Here is a 23,723-nt window from a genome sequence, read left to right as displayed (position 1 = left end):
TTACTTACAAGATTGCCTTCCTCATATGTGCCCACTTAAACATTTCAATCTGTGGAACTGGCACTGCTGGAGGTGCCACATGATGCTCGTTCCGCACTTGTAAGAAATCAAGTCTTTTGTGTGGCAGTACCTACACTTTGGAACTCCCTGCCTATTAACATCAGGAAGGTGCCTTCATTGTAATCTTTTCAGTGGCTGCTTAAAACACTTTCGCATAAGCAAGTCTATTCAGAACCTAAGCAGAGCCTGCTGGATCAGACCAATGGCCCATCTAGTCCAGCATCCTGTTCTCACAGTAGCAAACCATATGTCTGTGGGAAACCCACAAGCAAGTCCTAAGCAGTTTCCTGTGTTCAGCAACGTTACGTCACCATAGCTAATAGCCATTGATAGCCTTATCCTCCATGAACGTTAACAAGCTGTGATCTCTTTCCTCCTGCAGTTTCCAGCAACTCTGACCCCCTCAGCAGAAGCTTCTGCTTTTGTAGCTGGAGTCAGTCAGCACACACCCACACCCCAATATTGAGGGGTTAAAATCTGTGGGGAAAACTCCAAAACAGCCCAAAGAGGATAAGGATGCTCAGTCGGTACTCATCTATTGAAATGTGAACTGCTACTACCAAAAGTAGGTAAAATTACTGTAACACTGTCTCTTTGTCACCCTGACAACTGTGCAAGCCTGGCTAGAGCAGAGAAAGTATTGCATTGCCCAACCTGACCTATTGTTTTGCCGAGACCCCCTGAAGCCTCCTCCATTGGATAGAGCTGCTTTGCGATGCAGACAATGAATTCCCATCTGACACATCTAAGGTCCCAGATTCTCTATACCAGCCTTTATCAACCTGTGGGTCCCCAGATGTTGTTGAACTACAACTCCCATCACCCCTAGTTAGCAAGGCCAGAGCTCAGGGATGATGGGAGTTGTAGTCCAACATCATCCGGGGATCCACAGGTTGAGAACCGCTGTGAGTCTAGACAAACCGTGGGCTTGAATCCTGACATCTATGAATGTCCAGCCATAATCCTATCCAGCTGGTTGCCTTATAAAATGGTAATTTTTGCTCATATGGTACTTGTGTTAAGATCTGACTGCTGCTTCTTTGTGGTGTTGCTCAGTAGGAGTAAGTACTGCCTCCAGTGTCAGAGGCAGTGTATTGGGTATCAATTGTGGGGAGAATGCCGTTGTGCTCATAGCAGGCTTGCAGGCTGCCCATGAGCATCAGGTTGGCCACTGTGGGACAGAATGCTGAACTGGAAGTGCCTTTGGTCTGATCCAGCATAGTTCTTAAGGTCTCAAAGCAGGCCTGTATTGTCCACTTTTTAGAATGCAATGTAAACTGTGTCACTGCTGAGTAACGGGGGAGGGGGGGACAGGATGGAGACATTTACACTTTATACCACACATAATTTGTATGTGCATGTTTTCCACTTTCGTTTCTTACTTCCATAATGAAAAGTGACGTTTAATTCTGTATTATCTAGCTTCGCATGGCAAAAGCCCATCTCTTCAATCCATGGAAGTCAGCTGATTAAATAACTCAACTATATTTCCTCTATTTATGATGCTTTGATCACACTGAGACTTCATTATCAATAGGCACCTTCTGGGAATGAAATCTACAAGTGCAAATCCTGAGGGGGGAGGGAACAGTTGAAGTTTGTGCTTTATTTTATTCAGAGGCAAATTAAATAAGCTTCAAAACAAAGATGGTAAGATGCATTCTGTAAAATTTAAGGAGCAAACCTGACACGCAAATATATATGGTGAAACCCCAACATTCTCCATTTGTGAAAAGCACCCTGAGGAGCCTACAGTTTTTGAGCAATACAATAGCAGGGAGAGGAATGCTTAATCCTTTCCCTACAAAATCCCCCCATTTCTCTAAATATCACAGTGTCCCAAAATTGTAATTACTTTTCTAGAACATCATCAACAGAACAGTAGAAGCTGTTGAGGCTTTGTTACATGCCTGTGTGTCCTACATGTAGTTAGGAAGCAAACATTGTCTTCCCTCCTCAGGAAGGAAAACTTGAAGATAAAACTCTCAAGTATGTTTTCATAAACATTTACATACATTTCAACTTCAATATTTCAATCATCCACACTGTAACTTTGTTATGCAATGTTGTAGCACAATTAGAAAACACGTGTTGCTCTTAATACAGTGGCAGATGAAGACAGCAGCAGGCACCTCCCTGTTCTAGCTGGACGACCCATTCTTCCACCACAGGGCCACCTAACACCAAGTGCCCTGTGAGTGCTCCTGCCCTACAGGATCTCTTTTGTGTGTGTATTTTAAGTGCATGGTTCTTAGAGCATCTGTTGTTTGTTATCCTGCAAGCCGCTTAGAGAACTGCAGTCTGAAAAGCAGAATACAAATCTACTCAATAAATATATGATACACACAACTGACCAAACACAGAACTGACCAAAATGGAAAAAGCTTTCTTTCTGTTTTGCTCCTTCCTAAGCTCTAAAGTGCGACTTTGTAACATATTCATTATATATATTCATATATTCATTCATTCAATCAGTTCGTTCGTTGTTTCTAATCTGAATATGCTTGACCCTAATACTTTGCTTCACATTGCTTCCACTTTGCCTTTTCTAAAATGCTGGAGAGCTGTCACCAGTCAATGAGGTCAATACACTCCAGATGTTGTTGGCCAACTTTTATCAACCAATGGCCATGCTAGCTGGGGCTGATGGGATTTATTTATTTTTTTTAAAAGGATAGGGAAGTATAAATGTTGCTGCCATCTCATAACTGAAAATTTTGTATTTTTAAATGGTGTGGTTCACAATTTGTAATTCACCAAGCCAAAAACATTCTACCAGCAAGGTACTAGAGACCACAGTAGACATTCTGTTTTTCCTACCAGAGTCAAGTGCTTGGGCAAGGCATAATACAAGACTGGTACGCTGTGTGCAACATGTTGGATCATATGTTGTAAAGGTCTGCTGTATGCTAATCATTTTGTCTGTTTCTTTAGAAGCAGTAAACCTCTCTCTCTCTCTCTCTCTCTCTCTCTCTCACACACACACACACACACACACACTAGCCCAGACAGCTTTTAGGATAGGATTTTATTATTGAGCTCATGAAGTTCTAGCAAGTGGTAGGTGGTCACTTGAAATTCAAGGCAAAAAGTTCAGTCAATTGGAGATACCAAAGTGAAATGCCAAACAGACGTGAGAGATCCATACTCAGATCTCTAAACAAATGCACACATTTGGAAGCAGCAAATCAATGAGTCCACTTTTGGTAGCTATCAAGGACTCCACTATTTACTCAGCGAAATCCCCTCAGAAGCACAAGCGTACACAAATGCTCTTAGTCCTGGAAAACGACAGCAAGTGAGCAATCATTTATCCCAGCAGGGCTAACTGTTTTTAAGAAGAGGACTTCTACCAGAGAAATGACATGGAGAAACAGGTCAAACAGCCTGTCCTCTAGCACTGGTGTGACAATCAAAATTAGACATGCCCTCCTACAAGCTACTTAAAAGTGGAGAGGGGGGTGTTAACTATTTTGGCCATGAAATATGTACATACGAAGTTACATAATAGTCCTCCTTGCCCGCTAGGGAGAAATAATAGATGTACTAAATGGCCTTTAGATGTACTAAATGGCCATTAGTTTCCTTAACACTGTCCTTTATGTAAGTTACACATAATATTGCAATAAGGTTTTAAAACAGACTGTAGATAATATTGTTTTAGACTAAATCAGTGAATTCTTGCGAAAACACATGATTAAGGTAACTGTAGCCTATTCCGCTTTACTAGTGCACATGAAACACATTGACAAACACTGCTTATTATAAAGTATCTATATAACAACCCTATGAAAAGCCAGCTTTTGACTGAAAACAAATGCACTGTCTGGAAGCAGCAAGCAAGGACTCTTAACGAGCAACATCAAAAGTAGAAAGATTTGTTATTTGTTTGTTCCACTGTGCCCAAGGGCACTTGCAAACTGTCACTATTTCTGAGTGGGATTCAATCATATACTGGCAAATTCAGGTTGCACAATTAAAGCTGGATTGGAGCTCTGGAGCAAGAAACTCACTACAACAAAAGAGCAGACTTTTTGCAATAAGTAAAGTGAGGAGAAAATACACTGGGAGGTGTGGAAGAATATTTGCGGGGTTGCAAATATGTTAAAATAATATACAGAAAACATGGAAGTCAGCTTTAGCTGACAAAAATGGGAGGAGATTCACAAAGTTGTACTGAAGGACAGAGGTGATCAAACTCTGCTAAGCATTCCCATCTCCTATCTGCTAAGCATTCCCATCTCCCAGAGAAGAAGGCATAACAGACCCACCTGCCAATCTGTTCTCTACTGCTTATCTCAGTACTTTGTAAATTTGCAATTGACTTTCCCTGGATGTTCATCGTACAATTTTCCATCCACACAAGTGGGCATACAGCATCTGAGCAGGATTAGGAATAAAAAATTCTGAGCAAGCCTTTAAAACATGTTAAGTAATTTATTCAGTGCTAAGCATTTCTTTATTTAAGCAGGATTGTCTGTCACTACCTATCTCTCTCTCTCTCTATATATATATATGTATATATATATATGGATAGGAAGTATAGGTTGAAAGTATTTAGTCAGAAAAAACACAGACACGTTTTCTAAAATCTTTTTTGTAGCCTACTGAAGATGTTTCTCCTTCAAAAAGCATCCCAAATAGATATATTTATCTCGGCTGGTATCTGCACTAGATTTCAATTAATTTTAAGAACGTAAGAAAAGCCTGCTGGATCAGGCCAATGGTCCAGCACCCTGATCTCACAGGGGGCAACCAGGTGGGAGACCCACAAGCAGGACTCAAGCACAAGAGTGCTCTCCCTGCCCTGGCATTCCCTACCTCTACGTCGAGGTAGAACATAGCCATCATGGCCAGTAGCCATTAATAACTTTATCCTCCATGAATTTGTCTAATCCGCTTTTCACAAAATCACAGAATTGTAGAGTTGTAAGGGACCACAAGGGTCATCTAATCCAACCCCCTGCAATGCAAGAATCTTTTGCCCAACATGGGGCTCAAACACGTGACCCTGAGATTAAGAGTCCCATGCTCTACCAACGGATCTCTCCAGCTCAGTCATCCAAGTTGGTTGCCATCACGCCATTGGGATTGAGTTCCATAGTTTAACTATGTGTTGTGTGAACAAGTGCTTATTTTTACCTGTCCCAAATCTGCCAACATCCAACTTCATTGGCTGCCCGCTTCTTCTGGTGTTATCTTCTCTTATGCACTTTCTCCATGCAATGCATAATTCTATGAACTTCTATCGTGTCACCTCTTACTTGCCCCAAATGCTGTGATCTTTCTTCATAGGGGACTTGTTCTATCCTGCTGATCATTTTGGTTGACATCTACTGAACCTTTCCCAACTCTACAACGTCCGTTTTGAGGTGAGGCAACCAAAACTGAACACAGCATTCCAAATTGTATAATGGCATTATGATACCAGCAGATTTGTGTATGTACTGTTGTTGTTTTAAACTGTTTTAATATCTACAACTCTGTATCATGTATGTATGTTGTAAATCATTTCAGGTTTCCTCATGGGAAGCAACAACAACAGTGCCTGGAAACAGTCAATCTGTACATCAACAGCAGTGACCAGAGGAGAAATGACCACTGGGAGGAGCAGAGGGGGGGGACCACTATGGTGCACATGTAGTAGCAAAACTGGATGCCTTCATCTGCCCCAGCTGCAATAAAACATGTCTCTCCCATATTGGTCTCTACAGCCACAGCAGGCACTGTAACTCTCCAGTGGTTTGACTTTATTCTTCCATTGTCTCTCAAGACAGATGGATGCCAACAACATATATGCAACTTTGCATCATGCCTGTATGTTGGAAATCACTTTGGGATGCCTCATGGAATAATAATAGCGTCAAATTTGGCAACTGAGAAGGGGATTTTTGTTTGGGTGTTTTCAAACAGATATTGCAAACAGTTGCAGGGGGTTTTTACTTACTGGATTTTTCCTGGAAAAGGTAAATCTAGATTAAATGTGGAGGGGAAGGAATGCAGCATGGCATTTTGAGGCCAGCCATGTCAGGTGAATGCTGCAAAAAGTTTGCATGCACAAGGACCACTCATCCCACAAAAAGTAGCTGTTTTGAAATACCTAGTATTTTTTGAAAAATTACATGATAGCACTATTTTTCTAAAAATTTGATAAAACATAGCCACAAAGGTATTTGGGGGGGGGGGGTTTAAAATTAAAAAATATGGTTATAAAATGGTGCTCACTGTAAATGTGTACTGATCTGTAATAGGTTGTCCTACCAAATCACGCCACCTAAAAAAGGCAGAAGACTAGCGCTAAGACTTTCTACACATATGGAGATTATGCAACTCTGACCTCAGAAAAGTTGGATTTGCTGTGGTAAGAAAAATGAAGGAAGCAGTACTAAGAAAACACGAGAGGATTACAAATGGATGGCATCATGTGGAACACTTGTGACATGTGAGCAAATGAAGCATGGTGATTCCACACCGAAATTCTGTTTGAAAGCCATCCATTATCTGCAATCCAATGCACTAGGAGGGAAGTGGCTTTGAACATCAGGGAACTTACTTGTAAGCAAAAATGCATAAAACTGCACTGTTGAATACCTTTAATCCACCAGAATATCATGAAGTTCATCCTTAACAAGAACTGTAATGTTGGCTTCCTTTCAATATGAGCTACCATAAATCATAAAATAAGTCCTGATCAAGGGATTTCTATAGGATTTCTATAGGAGTGCTCTGATGGTGTTTCCTGCTTGGCAGGGGGTTGGACTCGATGGCCCTTGTGGTCTCTTCCAACTCTATGATTCTATGATTCAAAGCAATAGGTTTTTTGAAACTTATTAAATGTTAAACACACCAGCTGAACAACGGCTGCTGCAAGTGTTTCACTGAAACATTAACCACCACTTCTGTGAACATGGAAGTAGATCATTAAAGAACAACAGACTGACCTCAAAGAAATCAGTTATTTGCCTGTAAACAACAGCTATTTATAGAAAAGCACAAATGAATGCTATACTTAAGATGGTTCTTATTTTCCTTTCATTCCCTTTAATTACAGTATCAACATTTAAGTTTCCTCTTACAATGAACTTTGAAACCCTTAATTGTTATCCTCCCTGGTAGTTCCTAGGCTCTGGAGTTTGAGGAAGGAATACACTCCTGAAGCAGCTGATTTTTCTTTCCCTTCCAGCCAAGATGTTGGTGGATTGGATGCTTCCTGGCAAAGGATCCTCAGCTGATCTTCACTGAATTTGTAATTGGTGGCTGCACCCATACTGCCCTATCATTCCAGAAAGACAGCATGGCTCCCCCTCCCCATATTATTTGAACACAAGTAGATCCAGTTCCTGAAAAGGAATTGTTTTTAACCTCAAACTCCCATCATTGCTCCACTTAAAAGAAGTCACCTCTAGACTACTTGCACTTGTAAACCAAAAAGTGAAAAGCTTTCTTGCACAAACAAACATGTACACCAGCAATAAATCTTCCCTGTCAGTTCCTGAAGATTTGAAAATTACATGCAGTATTAACCGTATTATCATACAGGATTAGAGAGTTTACAAACAGAGATGCCTCTAATCACCAGGGAACATAAATCTTCCCACCTATATGCCGTGTAGTTCTTCTCCAATCAGTAATAGTTATAATAAACTTTTTAAAGTACACAAAATGTATCACAATGATATGGGCATTTAGTGAAATCTAGCCTACTGGGATTCATCATCCCCACCAGTAATATTTTAAAGTGACTGAAGAAACAGTATAAATACATAAATATAGGGAATTAGCTACCATGCTTGTTTAATTGATGAAGCAAGGAAGGTCTACAAAACAAATGAATAAAAATTTAGTGCTCAAAAATATAAACATCATTATTTTATTAATTTATGAATCATCTTTCATACCAGCCTCATGGCAATTTACATAAAGACAATTACAAATAGCTTTAAAGAAGTAAAAAAAAAAAGAGAGAACATAAAATAGGTTTAAAAACAGTGCAAAATACCACCAAAGGAAACCTGGCTGAGAGAGCTTGCAGAAACAAGGTCTTCAATTCTGCCTGGAAAGTATAAATGGTGAGCACCAGTCCTATCTCGACAGAGATGCTGTTTCACTAAACAGGGGCAGCCATAGTAAGGTCCCTGCTCGGAGTTACTGTAGAGCAGACTTCTAATAGTCTAGGGCAGGCTTCCTCAACCTCAACCCTCCAGATGTTTTTGGCCTACAACTCCCATGATCCCTAGCTAGCAGGACCAGTGGTCAGGGATGATGGGAATTGTAGTCTCAAAAACACCTGGAGGGCCGAGGTTGAGGAAGCCTTGTCTAGGGCCTCTCCTACTTGATATAGATGGGTAAAGGCTGCCTCTCAAGTAACCTATTCCTCTGGCATATGTTAGTACCCAATCCCTGAGCTTGGCTCAGCAGCAAATTGGCATCCGGCACAGAAGGTGCTATATGCTGGCAGTAGTTTTCCCCTACAAATTCACAGAGAAATCTCTTGTGGGAATGATAATATACAGGGAGAAGGGCTGATTGGGAATGGCACTGCTTTGAATGTCCAAAAAAAGTCACAAAGTCTAATAAAATAGAAAACTTAAAAGGAAAAAAAAAATCCACAAAATCACACCTGGGTGATGATGTCAGGCCAAAAAAAGTACTGGGAACTATTACCCATTGGCCAAAATGTTGAGGGCAGTTTTGAGAAGTAGAAAGAAATCGTGGAGACTTCACTGAAGGTCAGGGACACTGCTGAATGCAGTGAGCTATTGTGAAAGGGTAGGGGGATCCTCCAAAATCAGGCAGAGACGACATCAATGGTATCTGCTTCTGGAAGGCATCCCTGCCCAACTTCCAGGGATCTCCCTCAGCAACCTACATCACCTTCTCAACTATAGGAAGAGACACCATTGGCTTCTGTTATGTATTCCACATTCAGTCTCAATACAATTTATCTGAATACAGTGGTACCTCGGGATGTGAACGGGATCCGTTCCGGAGCCCTATTCGCATCCTGAATAGAACGTAAGACCCGAATGCACGTCTGCGGGTCGCGTTTCGCTGCTTCTGTGCATGCGCGTGATGTCATTTTGAGCGTCTGCGCATGCGCGAGTGGCGAAACCCGGAAGTAACGAGCTCCGTTACTTTCAGGTCACCGCGGAGCGCAACCCGAAAATACTTATCCTGAAGCATATTTATCCCGAGGTATGACTGTATTTCATTTCCCCACCCCAATATTGCAGCTGTAGTCTGTCATGTCTTTTCTCAATTACATTACATTGCTACAGGCCTCCCCAATATCTGCCAAGCAGTAGCAAGAGATTCCAGGGGTCTTGGCACTTAACCAGAGTTTGTGTTCCCTTGGGGGAAAATGAGGCGCAGCAGAGTATGCAGTGTCTTAGAAATATGGTTTATTCTCACATATTTACACCAGAGTATTATGAAGGGAAGGGACGCGGGTGGCGCTGTGGTGTAAACTACTGAGCCTTGAGCTTGCCGATCGGAAGGTTGGCGGTTCGAATCCCCGCAACGGGGTGAGTTCCCATTGTTCGGTCCCAACTCCTGCCAACCTAGCAGTTTGAAAGCACGTCCAAGTGCAAGTAGATAAATAGGTACTGCTCCAGTGGGAAGGTAAACAGCATTTCCGTTTGCTCCTCTGGTTTCGCCAGAAGCGGCTTAGTCATGCTGGCCACATGACCCGGAAAAACTGTCTGCAGACAAACGCCGGCTCCCTCAGCCAGTAAAGCAAGATGAGCGCCACAACCCCAGAGTCATTCACAACTGGACTTAACTGTCAGGGGTCCTTTACCTTTATTATGAAGGCAGAGTTTACATCCCGAGAAGGACTTGTCCTCCCCAGCAGTGCAGCACTGGATTTGGAGACATCCTAAGCATCATCCCCGTCTGTATATCTCTGTAACAGCTTCTCCAGCCAGCCAGTATGTGGGCTGCCCTTCAGTCCCCACATGGGGTTCTACCCACTTCCTGCTCCTTCTTTCCACAAACCCTTGCTCCCAAAACCTCTGTTGTAAGAGGACATCCTCTCTTCCTGTGGTGGCATCACATCTCTCTGTTACCCTGGCAACCTCACTGGGCCTGGCAGAGCCTTGCGGCTGGTTGATGATTTCCATTGAGGGGCTAATGGCTGGCCATCAGCACCATTGTTTCTTCAACAACCCACCAACACAATATCTGTTCCTTGAATAAGCCATGAATTTTATTTTCAGATACAAACAATTACAAACAACCAAAACTATATTTTAAATAAAACATATTATGAAAATACTGTGAACTAAGACATACTCCTCCATGGACTGCTGGGAGTAATAAACACATCCCAATGCAAAAATCAATGCATTTCTGCAGCACATTATTCCTCAGGTTTTTGGGTTCCAGAAGGAAGATGGTAAGTGGCAACTGGCTAAAATCTGGGGACATAGTAGAAGTGACAATTTGTGACAATGTACTAGAAGGACTAACTTCTAGGTATACCTGTATGAAAAGTTTTTCACCCCAGAAAACTGGATGAAGGTTAAGGCTAACACAGCTAGAAGGTGTTTTTGTTTTGCTTTTTAATGAACCTTAATTCTCAAATTCTTACACAAGCAGAAATAAATAAATAAGGGTTCTATGAGGTCATAGCAGTGTTTCAGCTAATGACATACATGTTTTATTTTCTACAAGCTAAGTTGGACACACTATTTACCAAGTGGCAAACCCAGTTATTTTACATTTTTACATCAATAAAAGTTTAAGATAACCCAACTCTCTGGGCTACAGTCTGATATTTAAACTTCAGCAATATACAAAGAAACAATTTAGTTTTATCTTTCACATGGCCGGAATAAAAGTAAAATGCACCTTAGGAGGCACGCACAGTTCACTTTCTCCAGCATTGCTGTACTAGGAGATCATCAGATAAACCACATAGATAATCCCTTCAGCAGTGTCACAGTAAAGGGCACACTATATTGGCAGCTTGAGGGTCTTTCCAAAGATTTGTGCAGTATTTTCCAGAAGGTTACATTTAGAGAATAATAAGTACCCGCAAGCACAAGCTTTGCTTGTAAATTAGCCTGTAGGCAGCTTTTCATATGTAGCAGAACCTCACTACCTCATACCAATAGAAATATATACCACTAATTTTACAAAATGGAAGGCAACATAAACCTTACACTGAATTATTGGAGGACATTGGCTGCTTTTTATTAGTTGAGGAAGGGGTTTTGTTGTTGTTTTGTATAAGTATACTAGATGTGAATCCTGCATCTGCTATGAGAAAGCAAATCTCTGGATGCTGTGGGGGCTAGAGTATCATTTCCCTCCCCTGTACTCCCATTAACAAAAGAAACTCAGCTATTCAACAAATTAAAAGGAATACAGTATATAGTGCACTTCTATATACGTCAACTCAGAAGCAAACTCCACTAAATTCAATGGGCTCCAGGATTGCAGCCTCCAAGTGACACCTTACTGATGAATGGAAATTTACAATGTCTAAGCATAAAGAAAATTCCATACAGATATAGCCATTCGAATCATGTTCCCAAAACAAGTCAAAAATGGAAAAGCCTCTGCTTTAAGAATGAGAGAACACATTTTTATAAAATTCACGCAGCCAGTTTATATAAGACATGGCTTCCTGCAATCTTGTTCAAAACATACCAAGCAAGCACACTAAAAAAAACCCCCAAAACGTATGAGTAGAAATGTTTATAATGTAGAGAAAAGAGTATAGAAAAAGCATGCTTAGGAAGGAGGTGTTATTGCTTAATAGATTGTCCCATTTATTTTAATAGAATTCACTTCTATATAATCTTGTAGCCTCAGTCATTTCAAAACATTCTAAAAATGCTAGTCCTATAAAATATAAATTACAATGATCTAAATTAGAACAATTTCACTGCAACTCAAGCTAACACATTTTTATTCGTAAGATTTATTCACAAATGATAGTTTAGAATCATAAGCAAAATACAGGGCATATGCTCAATGATATAGGAATATAAACATCCCATGTATGACCTGTTACATCATGACACCATTTTATCCTTTTGACATGGAGGGTTTTCTGAATTTCCCCCTCAAATGTTTCAGTCCAAATATGTCAGGCTCTCCAGATAACCCTCCAGATATGTTTATACAGAACAGAAGATTAGCAGGGTGTACTTTTTAGTTTTGTCTGCTAAGTAGTTCAATGAGCTTGTTAAGATTGTTGAGATTTCCATCCATTTAGGGCAGGGATTCCCAAACTCTTATCCATGGGCCACCAGTGGCCCACAACTTTCATTCCAGTATTCCATGAAGATGGGCACATCCATCACACAGAATATTCATACTGATTCCTAATTTTGTTCCCAATTTTGTTTTATTTATTATTTATATTGTATTACACACTGGTTTCTATGGAACTACAATTGCTATGACAGGCAGAAAAAAAATCATTAAGTGGTCCACCAAGACTCTCAGCCATTTTCAAGTGATCATGAGGGGCAGAGAGTTTGAGAACCACTGATTCCAGGTATTTTCCCTGGAGATTTTTGGAGAAGCTCTCCTCAAAATCCCCCCTCCCCACCAAAAAATGAGATTCAAATATTCTGGAAACTCCTTATCACTGACATGTTTTGATGTAATGCTTGATCCACGCTTTAGCATCACAAGAACAAGCCATTGCCACCCCTAGGCCTGCAAGCTCCACCCGTCTTCTTCCAGGGTGACTGCAAAGAAGAGACTGCAGTTTGGGACACATCCAAAGCCACACAGTGAATCAACAGGTGAGATGGCATTTAAACCCAGGATCATTAACCATAACTATGCTGAAGGTATAAAAAAAATGCATCTGGAACAGCTTGAAAAATTATACAATAGGATCTACGTCATAGGAAAATGTGTTTATGCCATTGCAGTGCTGCTACGTGCCATTTTAATACTACTAGAGCATCATGGCACAACAAATGTGTTATTTTCGTGCTGTAGTTAAACTGATCCATGGCACAAACAAATAAATGGTGAGATTAAAGAAGGGAACAAAGGGAGCCCTCGTTTTCTATTAGGAATTCACATTTTACCCAGGCCTCTGGGAATCCTACATTAAAATCTTCCTACTGCTTGTATTTGTCCCTTTGAAGGTCATTAATGTTACCAATGAAACATTCTGAGGATTTTAAAAAGATAATCCCTGGCTGGGATTTCCAGATCTTTAGTTCCAGCTCAACACATATAACCAGAAGAGTGGTTTTACGTAATGCGCTTTTGCTGTTGAGTGCTGTTGCTTGAACATTACTTTATATGTCCATAGACATAAGCATGCACGTTACTAGTTTCTCCCTGTTAAGTATTCAACTCCACGGTTTTCACTCAGGTTTAAACCTGCAACAAACCTGTAATTGCATAAGCCTTCCAGAATATTTGGGCCAATGAGAACAGGGGGAAATAAAACAGCATCCCCTACGAAAATCCTTTATTTGTTTTTGATTACCAAGCTTTCATCAAGTATCTTATAAACAGACATGTTTAGAAAACAAAAAGTTTCTTGTTTTATTTTTGCACCGTCAACATTCATAATAACTAAACTGATGGTGCTGGAACATAAATATTCATTTACAGAACAGGCGTGCAAGGAATCCCCCAATGAGGATATAGCAAAACAAAAAATTCCAAATCAGCACCTCTAATTTCTGTAACATTGTGAGAGCCAGAACATAATATCAGTAACATGGGTTGTTTCTCCTTATTTTTCAGAGTTTCGCGCATGCCACTGTTTTCAATACCAACCAGATTATATAAAAATGAAACCAATGCAACATCGCAACATCACACCCTTTCCAGTGTCTGTAAATATCCAGTACTAAATCAGGTTATTCCCAAAACTATATAAATGCAATTGCCAAAGCATCTACTTGCAAAAACCCTGCTTAGGCTTGTGTGCCTAAAAATCACTTGGGACATCTTAGCAAAAACAGTTATTATCCAGAGACCTATTCCCCCACCCAAAAAACAACAACCCATAACTGCAGTCTTAACCCAAGACCATATACAGGAAAGTAATGGTTCAGCAGTTTGAAATGCTTTCAATTTAAGAACATGGGCTGCTGCCACCAACACATGATCACTAACAATTCTTCAGAGACAAGAGCTGGATGCCTCTCCAGACCATCCCTCCCTCCCTCCCGCCTGCCCGCCCCTCTCGCTTGCTTTTGCCAGGAAATAATACTGTTGCAGCTTTCTGGCTGAGCAACGTTGCTTGGTGGCATATCTGCAGTACCCAGAACCAGATCAGAGGGAGGGAGGAACGAGTGTGGGCAGGGCAAGGGGGGGGGGAGAGAAGGGTGTTCACTCGGGAGTCCCCATAACCTGCCCCTGATCACTTGCTAGCAGTAGATCATACCCAAGGGGAGGGTTCCTCAAGCCCAAGGGGTGAGTGGGGGCGGGAGAGAAAAAGAAAGAGACAAACACACCAAAAGCGCCTGACTACGACTCATTCCCTCGTCACCGCAGAGTAAGCACGGGGAGGGGGGGGACCTTGCTCCCCGTCCGCCCCGAACAGCACCCTGCTTGCCACCCCGCCAGGCCCACACATAGGTCGGTGGGGCACATTTCCACGGCCACCCGAGCCGTCACCTCAGCCTCTTCTAGGAAAGGGGGCAGAAAACCGGGGCTATCCCTCATTCCAGAACCCACAGACTTCTCCTTTATTAAACTTCCCACGAAACACCCCACCCGGCAGAACGCAGGTGCTGCGGCAGGTTTATTTGCTGAAAAACTGCCCCGAGACGACACCCCCCACCCAGCCCAGGCACAGGTGAGGCGGGAGAAACTCCTCCACCCGGTTCCCGCCACAGCCCCCTCCCACCTCCGAGACAGGCGCGAGGGGAGGGGGCGCCCTCAGGTACTCGGGATGCCCGTCACGCAAAGCTTGTCTACTCGCGAAACGCCTGTCCGTGGGTCCTCCCTCCCTCCTGCCCGCCGGACCCCACCATCCCCCCCCGCCCCCGTCGCAGCCCCACGAGGCTCCCGCCGTCGGACGCCAAGTCTGCCCCCTCCCCGGCCCGCCAGCAGCACTAACAATACGCCGCCGTCCGCCCTGAGGTGAGGGGGGAAAGGCAAGGCAAGCGAGGCGCTTACAGTTCGCAGGAACTGGATCTCGTCCTCGCCTTCGCCCGCTTCAGCCATAGCGCTCCGCCGCCGCCGCTCTCGCTCGCCTCCCGGGCGCTGCTGCTGCTGCTGCTGCCTCCGTTGCCCGGGGTCGGCAGGTGGTGCGACGGCAGTAGCAGGAGGCGGCGGCACTGCCGCGGGGGAAGGAGGGAGAAGGGCTGCCAACTGAGCAAGAAGAGGCTCCCACGCCGAGCTGGGGCTGGAGAGGGGGGAAAGGAAAGTGAGACGGGACCGCCCGGAGCCCAGCCGGCGCCGCTTCTGACGACCGGGCGCCGCTTTTCTCTCTGCAGCAGATGGGCAGCTCAGCCTCAGTTCCCTTCCGCGCGAGTGCGTGGAGGGGAGAAGGGGGGGGGGGAGCTGTGATTAACAGGGGCAGCGGGGGAGGAGCTCCTCGGCGGCTCCCCCGCTACTGCAGGTGATGCTGCAGCCGGCTGGCTCCCTCCGCAAAGGAAACCTGAGGCGCAGCGCCGCCCTCTGGCGGCCCGCGCGCGCAGCCAGGCAAGCAAGCAAGGAGCGGGCGCGCGCGCGCGTTCCCGCGGCCTCTCCCTCCTCCAGCCCGTGCGCGGGGGAGGCGGGGAGGACGGGCCCGCCCGGCGCAGAGAAGAGCTGCATGTCGACGTGCAGCAGCAGCGAGCGAGAGGGACAAGCAGGCGGCAAGCGGGGCTTGTTAGAACGAGGGAAGCCCAGTTAGCGGGGAAAGGAGACAGATGCATGTATGTCTGTGTATGCACGCGCGTGCACGCCTGGCTGGTAGGCTTTGCCGCGCTCCCCGCTTCTGTCGGGGCGCCTGCGTCTTCCGCAGGCAGAAAACCAGCAGGAGAGGCTGCTCTGGTTGCAGTGGGGCCCGCCTGTTGTTTGCTTGGCTTCTGAGCACGCCGCTCTTAAATGCACAAAAGGTCTTCTTCGGGGAACCTTGCCAGGCAGGGGAGGGAAGAGCCGTCTCAAGAAGTCTAGGGGGTGTTGTACACGCCGACTGCATGGTCATGTACATTCAGTGCTGGGTGCACGCGCCTTTTGGGCGTGCTGGAAGCAGGACGTCCTCCTTGCCCGACGCTGTTTGTCACAGCCGATGTGCATCCTGCAGGAACGGCTTTTTGTGCGGAGAATGCCCTTCTCAAGTACTTGCTGCATACACGTGTACACAGAGAGCGCTTTCCCGTTTGGCGCAGGCCGGCTGACGTTGCAGGGCTGTGCCACTCCCCCTCGCCGTCCTTAACTTGTCTGTGAATGAAGGAGGCAACACAGGAAGCGGCACAGTAACTTAGCCGCCTCTGCAAGCTGATATAAATATCCTCTGTATACCAGTGTATCAACACACCCGTTTGCAACACCTCTAGAAAGATTGCATTACACACCTACATGCATTGGGGGAATTTCTCCCACTGGCTCCTGTCTATAAGAGGAAACTGAAGTTCTGTTCTGAGATTTACTAATTTTCAAAAGTGGTAGAAATCACTACCGCCATTCCAAATAGGACATGGATGTGGGACCTGTGGCCAGATGTTGGAGTCCAACTCTCATCAGTCCTGGAGCAAAGGTTTGCAGATGGTGAGAGTTGTAGTCCAGGAACATCTGGAGATACACAAGTTTCTCCATCCCTTAAATCAGGGGAGAGCAGATGGCTGGAGGAATTAATAGGAAGTGGGTGGGGAGACCAAAGAAAGGATCTCACTCACCCCCTCCATCAATTATACCTATTATTCATATTTGTTTTTCTGTCCAATGTAACATACACACATGTGAATGCAAGCATGCATGAACATGTGTCAGAAGTTAAGTGTCTGAGAGAACAGGTGCCAGTTGTTCACAGTCTCCACTTCTGCTTCTCCACCACAATTGGTCCAATATCTCCACTTGTAAACTTGAACTTGTATCCACAGTCAACAGAAACTGCAGGAATTTACAACAAAGTGCTATGCAGAGTTCAACAGAACAATGAATGTTTGTGTTATCCACATTTGCAGAGCTGCTTGAAATGTAATTGCTAAATGCTATTAGTATTATGTGGCTGCAATCCTATACCTACTTACCTGGAATTAAGGCCCACTGAAATCACCAGGACTTGCTTCGGAGAAAGTATGTACATAACTGTGCTGGGTAAAACCTGCTATGTTTCATGTTGCACATTCAAGGGCATTTGGGGGGCAAGGATTAGACGTCCATCTGCTGAAACCAGTGAAACATCATCAGTTCACGTCAGGGATGGACAACCTGTTCAGCCTCAAGAGACACCTTGGAAACGTGTCATGAACCAGATGGCTGCTGCAGTAAGAGGGTTTGTGTTTGTTTTAAAGTCATATAATTAACATAATGTGCATATATTCACCTTCTTCACACATACAAGTTCAAAAGTTTCTACTTTCAGTTTTAAACTTATCACTTCCATGATGTGTTTGACTTCAAGCAGCTGTGGTTTGTTCTGTGGTTAGTTAAAAACAAACCAGGATATTAAACTCTATACAGTTTGATTCAAAAGTGAAAGTGGAATCTCTTGATCTTTTCCCCTTTACTTTTCCTTCATATGAGGACTGGGCATGTATGCCCAAGGCTTGGGAATATTTGTGTGCATAATGACAAATCATGGGTTTATCATTTACATCTTAAGCCAGCTTACTGGAGCTCAGACATCTAGCTTTTTTCTTGTTTTTGTGTTTGCTCTTTATCAACCTCGTAATTTGCTATAACAATATATGCCTAATTCTCTTGTGTGCCTTTATTGCTCTATGTGAATCTTTGTCTGTTCCACACATTTAACTGCTTTTAATCTCATTAGATTTCTGTTTGTTTGGGGGGATGGGAGAGGCATTATAATTCTCATGGGAAATTAATTATAAGGAATCACTGGAGGCTGATTCTGACCTTAGTACTTATTTCTTCATTTGTTACCAATTCTATTAAACCAATAGGATATGCTGTGGTGTAAAATCCAAGCAGCACTTCATGCTTAGACCTTGTTATTTAAAAACTGTCTGTATTTATTTTCAGCTGTTTCTATCGCTATCCTACACCCATTTCTCAGATTCATTTTCAGCTATTTTAAACTATTTGACTAAAAAATAAAATATGAAGGAGATGTAGGAGATCAGGTGTAATTTAGTTATGTGTAATGGTTTCGTTTTACACTTCTTGGCTGAAGTAATCTTGATTGGTTCCGGGGGATTTTCTACAGGAAACACAGTGAGTATGTAATGTTGCTGTCTGCTAAGATGAGACAACTAACCAGCAATTGAGATGTGGGAGTAAAATAAAGTGCTAGAATGCAGACAAACATAGTCACCCTGATTCAACCATATATTCTCTGTGGGAGTAGCAACGTTTGAATGGAGTAGCCCAATCTTTGATGGATTTCCTATTAATTTAAATTAAGGAAACCAGTTCGTTCACACATTTCTTTAATTATGCAGTGATACTATACTTGCTATCATCATCTTCCCCCTGTACATCTAGGAACAGCTATTCTTGGGCAGCACTGACAGGTCAGAAAGGGAGACCACTAGTATCCATTAGGGTTGCAGAAAATGTAAACCCTACAGTGGTAGCAGCACAATCCTATGCATGTTGATTCAGAAGTCTATTCCTGGTAAACAGGACAAACACAGAAGGCTATGACATACTTGGCAGACTTAGGATCCTGCTTTAGCCATAACAGCACAGTCTTTGGCTTCCCCCTTGAGAAAAAAATGATTTATTCCATTAAGCTGCAGTGCATCCTTAGGCACTTAAATAGCACTTAGTTCAGCTGAAATTAATGAAGCTTATATAAGGCCTTTTTCAACTCTTACCACAAGGAAGGGTCCGTGTGTATGTGGCAAAAATTGCCTGAATTACCTGGAAACCACTTCACACAAAAGGCTTTCCACATGGGACAGTATTCATGCAGTTTTTCTTCCCCAGCTGCCAGTGCAATATATGTACTAGAATCAGGGCTTGCCTCCAAGTAACTTGTTCTGGAATTGAATGTGTAAGGCTATGGAGCTAGGAAATTTGTTACAGCATAAGATTTTCTGGACCTCAGACTACTTCATAAGATGCATCTGGATGAAACGGACTTCCACAAAAAATTATGCCAAAATAAATTAGTTAGGTACCACAATACTCGTTGTTGTTGTTGTTGTTGCAACAGACCAAACACAGTTACCATGGAGTGTTTAGGATTGTGATGCATCCTTTTCCTACTTGAAATGTAAATTGTTTTATCTTTGATACAGATTGTTGTTGTTGTTTAGTCATTTAGTCTTGTCTAACTCTTCGTGACCCCATGGACCAGAGCACGCCAGGCACTCCTGTCTTCCACTGCCTCCCGCAGTTTGGTCAAACTCATGCTGGTAGCTTCGAGAACACTGTCCAACCATCTCGTCCTCTGTCGTCCCCTTCTCCTTGTGCCCTCCATCTTTCCCAACATCAGGGTCTTTTCCAGGGAGTCTTCTCATGAGGTGGCCAAAGTATTGGAGCCTCAGCTTCACGATCTGTCCTTCCAGTGAGCTTGATACAGATAAGTGGGCAAATGTAAAACCCACAAATTTGTAGCACTACCCAAACCAAGTCCCACTATCATTTAACTGAATGGGAGTTTTGTCAGTCTTCAAGAGGGTTCTCTAAAATTATCTGATGTTTGTGGACTGTGATCATGCTCTTTCAGAATCTGCCAGACCTATTAAACGGTACTCACATGAATAAGAACACATTTATTTAATGAACAGCAGCATTTCAATCACATTATCAGCCTCTCTGTTTTTCCATCAGCTGTTTTACATATGAAGCTTCTGTTTTTTTATTTTTATTTTTACAAACCCAAAACTCCCACTAAAATCATTAGTTTTCCATTCTAAAGGAAATTATATTTACTTTACTGATGATGCAATTTTTTGTTACACAGAAATATTTGTAGCACAATTCTGTGCATGTTTACTTAAGAGTAAGTCCTGCTGAGCACGTCACAGGGTATGCGGACATCATGTGCACCTGGCGTATGGCTCCGTCCCCCTCAATTGTGCATGAGTAATGATTCCTATATGGGACGCGGGTGGCGCTGTGGGTAAAACCTCAGTGCCAAGGACTTGCCGATCGCATGGTCGGCAGTTTGAATCCCCGCGGCGGGGTGAGCTCCCGTCGTTCGGTCCCAGCTCCTGCCCACCTAGCAGTTCGAAAGCATGTCAAAGTGCAAGTAGATAAATAGGTACCACTTTATAGCGGGAAGGTAAACGGCGTTTCCGTGTGCTGTGCTGGTGCTGGCTCGCCAGAGCAGCTTCGTCACGCTGGCCACGTGACCCGGAAGTGTCTGCGGACAGCGCTGGCTCCCGGCCTCTAGAGTGAGATGAGCGCACAACCCTAGAGTCTGTCAAGACTGGCCCGTACGGGCAGGGGTACCTTTACCTTTTTAATGATTCCTATTATGCTAAATAGGAGTTCCAGTTAGGTGCATACTGTATAGCAGGAGTGGGGGAACCTTTGGTTCTCCCAATGTTGCTGAACTACAACTCCCATCAACCCTAGTAAGCATGGCCAGTGGTCAAGGATGATGGCAACTGTAGTTCAGCAACATTTAGCTAGCCAAAGGCTCCCTATACTTGCTGTATTGGATTGCAGTCTTAGCGGCTTCATAGAAGTAGAATGAAATAAAAGTTTATCATTTGTAGTACAGTATAAGGCTGACCCTTTCCTATTTGATCATTGGATTCAGTTTAATATTTTTTCCTATGTGCCATTGACTAATGCCTTGAAAATCCATCTATGCTTAGTATTCTCAATATAAAGTTTTAAATTTTTGGTAACATTAAAAGTTTATAAACTCGATAAAGTATGCAGACCTTGGGGCTCAGCTAAATAGGTTCTAGATAGAATGTAGTTGTGTAACTTCTGACTGCTGAGATTTCTGCAAAGAACAGTAAGATCAAAATTAAAAATAAATCTTTTATGAAGTATGCGCATTTTAAGGATTCCGCCTCTGGCAGACGTTCCCATTGTGTCACACCCACATATCATAGTAAAGGACATCAAAGTTTTGATGACAGAAGACTTGTTTTATGAAAATTCCAGAAATTCTGGTATGAATTTCTAAAAATGTTAGTTGGAATCCATAATTTTGACCCATTGTAATACTGTAAGTTTATTCGTCACTTTGGTAGCAATATACAAAATAATAAAGTTATTATTATCCGGTGGCGGATAACTCATTCTGAAGCTGACCAGACATGGGTTAGAGCTCAATGTCGAGCCTACCAAGTGGTGATAGCGACAGTGAAGAAGACTTTCTTCACCGCCTCTATTCCATCTGCGGAAAACAGCAGCAGGAGACTCTTTCAGGTGGTTCGCAATTTAGCAGAACCACCTGCTACATCGGGGCCCAGTACGGGCCACATGATCTCCTGCAATGATTTTGCAAAGCTTTTTGCAGATAGTCGCTCAGATTCGGGAAGAGGTAGATTCCACCGTGGGAGCAGGGCCGGGGCGGGAGAGTGCTAGAGTCCTGTCAAGTCAAGTTGCGTGGGATCAATTCCAATCTGTTACCTCCGAGGATGTGGACAGGCTGCTTGGATGAGTGAAACCAACCACCTGTCTCCTTGATACTTGCCCATCCTGGCTTATAAAAGCTAGCCAGGAAGGGCTGGGCGATGGGCTGTGCAGGGTGGTGAATGCTTCTGTCTGTGAGGGAGCCTTCCCAGACCCGCTGAAAAAGGCGGCTATCAAACTGCTTCTTAAAAAACCATCTTTATATGCGGCCAACATGGCCAACTATCGCCCAGTCTCAAATCTTCCATTCTTGGGCAAGGTGATTGAGCGAGTGATTGCTGAACAACTCCAGGCACGCCTGGAAGAAGCAGACCATTTGGATCCCTTCCAGTCGGGATTCAGGCCTCATCATGGGACTGAAACTGCTTTGGTCGCACTGGTCGATGATCTCCGGCGGGTTAGGGACAAAGGTGAGAGCTGTTTCCTAGTTTTGCTGGATCTCTCAGCGGCGTTTGATACCATCGACCATAACATCCTTCTGGACTGCCTTGAGGGGCTGGGTGCTGGGGGCACTGCCATACAGTGGGTCCGCTCCTTCCTCCTGGGCCATGTTCAGAAAGTGGGGGGGGGATGAGTGTTCAGACCCCTGGGCTCTCACTTGTGGGGTGCCTCAGGGTTCTGTCCTCTCCCCCATGCTTTTCAACATCTACATGCAGCCGCTGGGAGAGATCATCAGGGGGTTTGGGCTGGGTGTTCATCAGTATGCAGATGATACCCAGCTCTACCTCTCTTTTAAATCAGAACCAGTGAAGGTGGTGAAGGTCCTGTGTGAGTGTCTGGAGGCAGCTGGAGGATGGATGGTGGCTAACAGAGTGAGGTTGAATCCTGACAAGACAGAAGTACTGTTTTGGGGGGATAGGAGGCAGGCAGCTGTGGAGGACTCCCTGGTCCTGAATGGGGTAACTGTGCCCCTGAAGGACCAGATGTGCAGCCTGGGAGTCATTTTGGACTCACAGTTGTCCATAGAGGCGCAGGTCAATTCTGTGTCCAGGGCAGCTGTTTACCAGCTCCATCTGGTACGCAGGCTGAGACCCTATCTGCCCGCAGACTGTCTCGTCAGAGTGGTGCATGCTCTAGTTATCTCTCGCTTGGACTACTGCAATGTGCTCTATGTGGGGCTGCCTTTGAAGATGACCCGGAAACTACAACTAATCCATAATGTGGCAGCTAGACTGGTGACTGGGAGCGGCCGTTGAGACCACATAACACCGGTCTTGAAAGACCTACACTGGCTCCCAGCACGTTTCCGAGCACAATTGAAAGTGTTGGTGCTGACCTTTAAAGCCCTAAATGGTCTCGGTCCAGTATACCTGAAGTAGCATCTCCACCCCCATTATTCTGCCCGGACACTGAGGTCCAGCACCAAGGCCCTTCTGGCGGTTCCCTCGCTGCAAGAAGCCAAGTTACAAGGAACCAGGCAGAGGGCCTTCTCGGTAGTGGCACCTGCCCTGTGGAACGCCCTCCCACCAGATGTCAAAGAGAAAAACAGCTACCAGACTTTTAGAAGACATCTGAAGGCAGCCCTGTTTAGGGAAGCTTTTAATGTTTAATAGACTATTGTATTTTAATATTCTGTTGGAAGCTGCCCAGAGTGGTTGGGGAAAGATGGATGGGTATAAATAATAAATTATTATTAATAAATAAATAAATAAATAAATATATTATTATTATTATTATTATTATTATTATTATTATTATTATCATCTGCTGCAAACCTTGATTTTCCTAATTGACATTCATAACTCTTCAGTGTTATTACAGAAAAAAATAGATAGTTGATAGTTTAATTATTATTCATCAGGAGTCTTACCTCATAGAGTTTCAGTGTTTATTATTTATGGGATGTGATTAATCACCAAGTACCATTTCTGCTTCCTGTCAAAACCAGAAGGCTGTGTATTGTTAGTAATTGCCTGTAATTCTAAATGAGAATCCTAGTACATGTGCCAAAATCATCCCTGAAAAAAACTGTTTTCTTCACAAATGTTCAGGAGAACAAAAGCATACAT

At 43.7% G+C, this 23,723-nt stretch overlaps 1 protein-coding gene across 1 annotated transcript in view; it reads right to left on the bottom strand.

Annotated features, from left to right (window-relative positions):
• The window catches only part of RYR2 (ryanodine receptor 2), a 246,664-nt gene extending 231,028 nt beyond the window's left edge, over nt 1-15,636 (bottom strand). The window contains 1 exon segment of the mRNA XM_083606142.1: nt 15,175-15,636. Within this exon segment, the coding sequence (XP_083462268.1) occupies nt 15,175-15,222 (48 nt within the window). The 5' untranslated portion in view covers nt 15,223-15,636.
• Nucleotides 15,637-23,723: the final 8,087 nt, after the last annotated feature.

Source organism: Podarcis filfolensis, assembly GCF_964270895.1.
Source record: "Podarcis filfolensis genome assembly, chromosome: 3".
NCBI lineage: Eukaryota > Metazoa > Chordata > Lepidosauria > Squamata > Lacertidae > Podarcis > Podarcis filfolensis.
The sequence above is the reverse complement of the archived record's forward strand: the minus strand, read 5'-3'. Positions and strand labels throughout refer to the sequence as shown.